This window comes from Lipotes vexillifer, unplaced genomic scaffold (genome assembly GCF_000442215.2).
Source record: "Lipotes vexillifer unplaced genomic scaffold, Lipotes_vexillifer_v1.1 scaffold1009, whole genome shotgun sequence".
Classification (NCBI taxonomy): domain Eukaryota; kingdom Metazoa; phylum Chordata; class Mammalia; order Artiodactyla; family Lipotidae; genus Lipotes; species Lipotes vexillifer.
Genome location: NW_006772405.1, coordinates 1763128 through 1765223, shown reverse-complemented (window position 1 = coordinate 1765223; position 2096 = coordinate 1763128). Strand labels below are relative to the sequence as shown.

At 46.7% G+C, this 2096-nt stretch overlaps 1 protein-coding gene across 1 annotated transcript in view; it reads left to right on the top strand.

Moving 5' to 3' along the window:
• The window catches only part of PDE6A (phosphodiesterase 6A), a 70024-nt gene that overhangs the window by 24299 nt on the left and 43629 nt on the right, over nt 1-2096 (top strand). Inside the window, exon 6 of the mRNA XM_007447511.1 lies at nt 730-809. Coding sequence (XP_007447573.1) covers nt 730-809 — 80 coding nt within the window. The remainder of the gene's footprint in view (nt 1-729; nt 810-2096) is intronic.

Here is a 2096-nt window from a genome sequence, read left to right as displayed (position 1 = left end):
CTTTCCCTATCAGCACAGATACAGCTAGTCGCTCTGGAGACATGCAAAGTATCCCCTATGCGCAGGAGCTCAGTTTGCTTAACCATCTCCAAGTGATAGATATCAGCTATCTCCAGACTTTCTAAAGCAGTCTGGTTGAGAGCCCTAGATGGGGAAAACAATGCTGTTACCTACATTTGGGAATATATCTATAGGATTTATTAACATATGTAGAATTACTGGGTCAAAGAATACGTGCATTTTAATCTATGAGAGACTATCTATGCTAACTCTCCAACCATAGTCTTAGAATCATAGCTGGAAGGGGCTTTAGGGATTCCCTAATTCAGTTTTTTAAATTCCCGGATTATCTTTAGAACTCAAGGCTCCCACAGTGGCTGCCTGGGCCGGGGTGAATGGGGGCAGAGGAGGACAGGACAGGGAGTGAGGGAAAACCAGGAGAGATGCAGGATCTCCATGTCCTCAACTCTGCTTCCATTAGGGCAGCATTACTTTCCTCTGCTTTATAGGATTAGGACCCATGCTTTGTTAGGGGAAAGGGTTCTGCTACCTGACACCAACAACAAACAAACACCACCGATTTTACAGCTGGGGAAACTGAGGCCCAGAAAGGACACATAGTGGAACCAAGACCAGAGCCTGAGTCTTTGCACTCTAGATCTATTCCTAACTCCATTTCATCGTGCTGTGGGGTTCACCTGGTCTTCCCTTGGATGCTTCCTACTGCAGGGGGCTCATACCTACCCTGGAGCAGCCAATGCCATGGGAGCCGATCTAGAAGGGTTCAATCACTGTAGCTGCTTCCAATGGTGGGCGTTGAGGAGCAGAGCCTCTGTCTCCCGCGTGAGGCCACGATTGCCCGTCAACTAGACACCCTCGACTAGATGAGGAATTTCCCTCTGTGGAGGTTCTGAGTCAGGAGGCCTTGATGGGGCCCAGGTATCAACATTTAAATCTCTAGGGCAATATTTCTCAAAATAACCTGTAGTAGAGGAACAATTTTTTTTTAATTTCCAATTTATCTTGGACTGATACTTTTCAAGATATGATAAAAGTCTACTATGCAAAAAATAAAAATTTTAAAAGACATACAAAACTTGTTTTTTTTCAAATTATCAGTTTCAACAGACCTAACCTAACTCAGTCAAATTGCTGTAAAAGTTTCTAAACACTGACTGTCAATTTCTGTTTTTATCTCATCATGGAATAGTAACAAATAGTTTGCAGACTGGTACCAGTCCTGGGACCACACTTTGAGTAGCCCCCTTTCTAGGCGAGAGTGCTACAGAGAGGAAAACACTATTTTAAGCTATTAACCTTAAGTGACAGTAGAAAGAGCTCTGAGCACAGGAGTCAGGGGCCAAGGTTCTGGTCCTGGCTTACTGTCTTACTATAAATGAGTCCTTTCCTCTCTCTGGGTCTCAGTTTTCCTATCTGTAAAATGATTATTACTAACCTGCCCATCACGTTCCAATAAGGTAATGGAGTTTTCCCTGGAGAGCTAGGGAAAAGGAACCTCCTGCCAGTATCCAACCCCATGTTAGAAAGTCATGGAATTGAACAGGTCTGATTTAAGAGAATAGGGGTTTTAATGGTGTAAGGAGGTGGGAGGGATGGAAGAGGTGGAATGTGAGTGGGGAAGCATGAGGGATGATTGGGAAGGCAAGTCTGCAAGAGCTGACGCAGCAAAGAGCAGCTGAGTGGAGGAGTGAAGGAGAAAGGGGGCCGTGACCATGGCGCCGACCCCACATGGAAGATGGCTGGGTTGATGATGCTGCTAAATGGGACAGAAGCCTCCTTCCACCTCCCTCTCTCACTAGACTCCACCAGCAATCTTTCTCTCTTTTTCCTTGTATTGAACCCCCAGATTCCCTTGGAATACTTCCTATGTCTCTTCCCAGCCCCCGATCCCAGCCCCTGCCTGGCCACTGTGAGCTGGTTCCAAGGAGGAGCACACTGAACCCTGAGAGTCAGCTGAGGACAGTGAGCTCCAGGGGCACCGGGACACGCCCTTAGAAGGTCAGGCTGGTGCTTCTGGAAAACCACAGGGCACAGGGTAAAGAACAAAGCCTTTCTCAAGGACACACTCCTGCTGA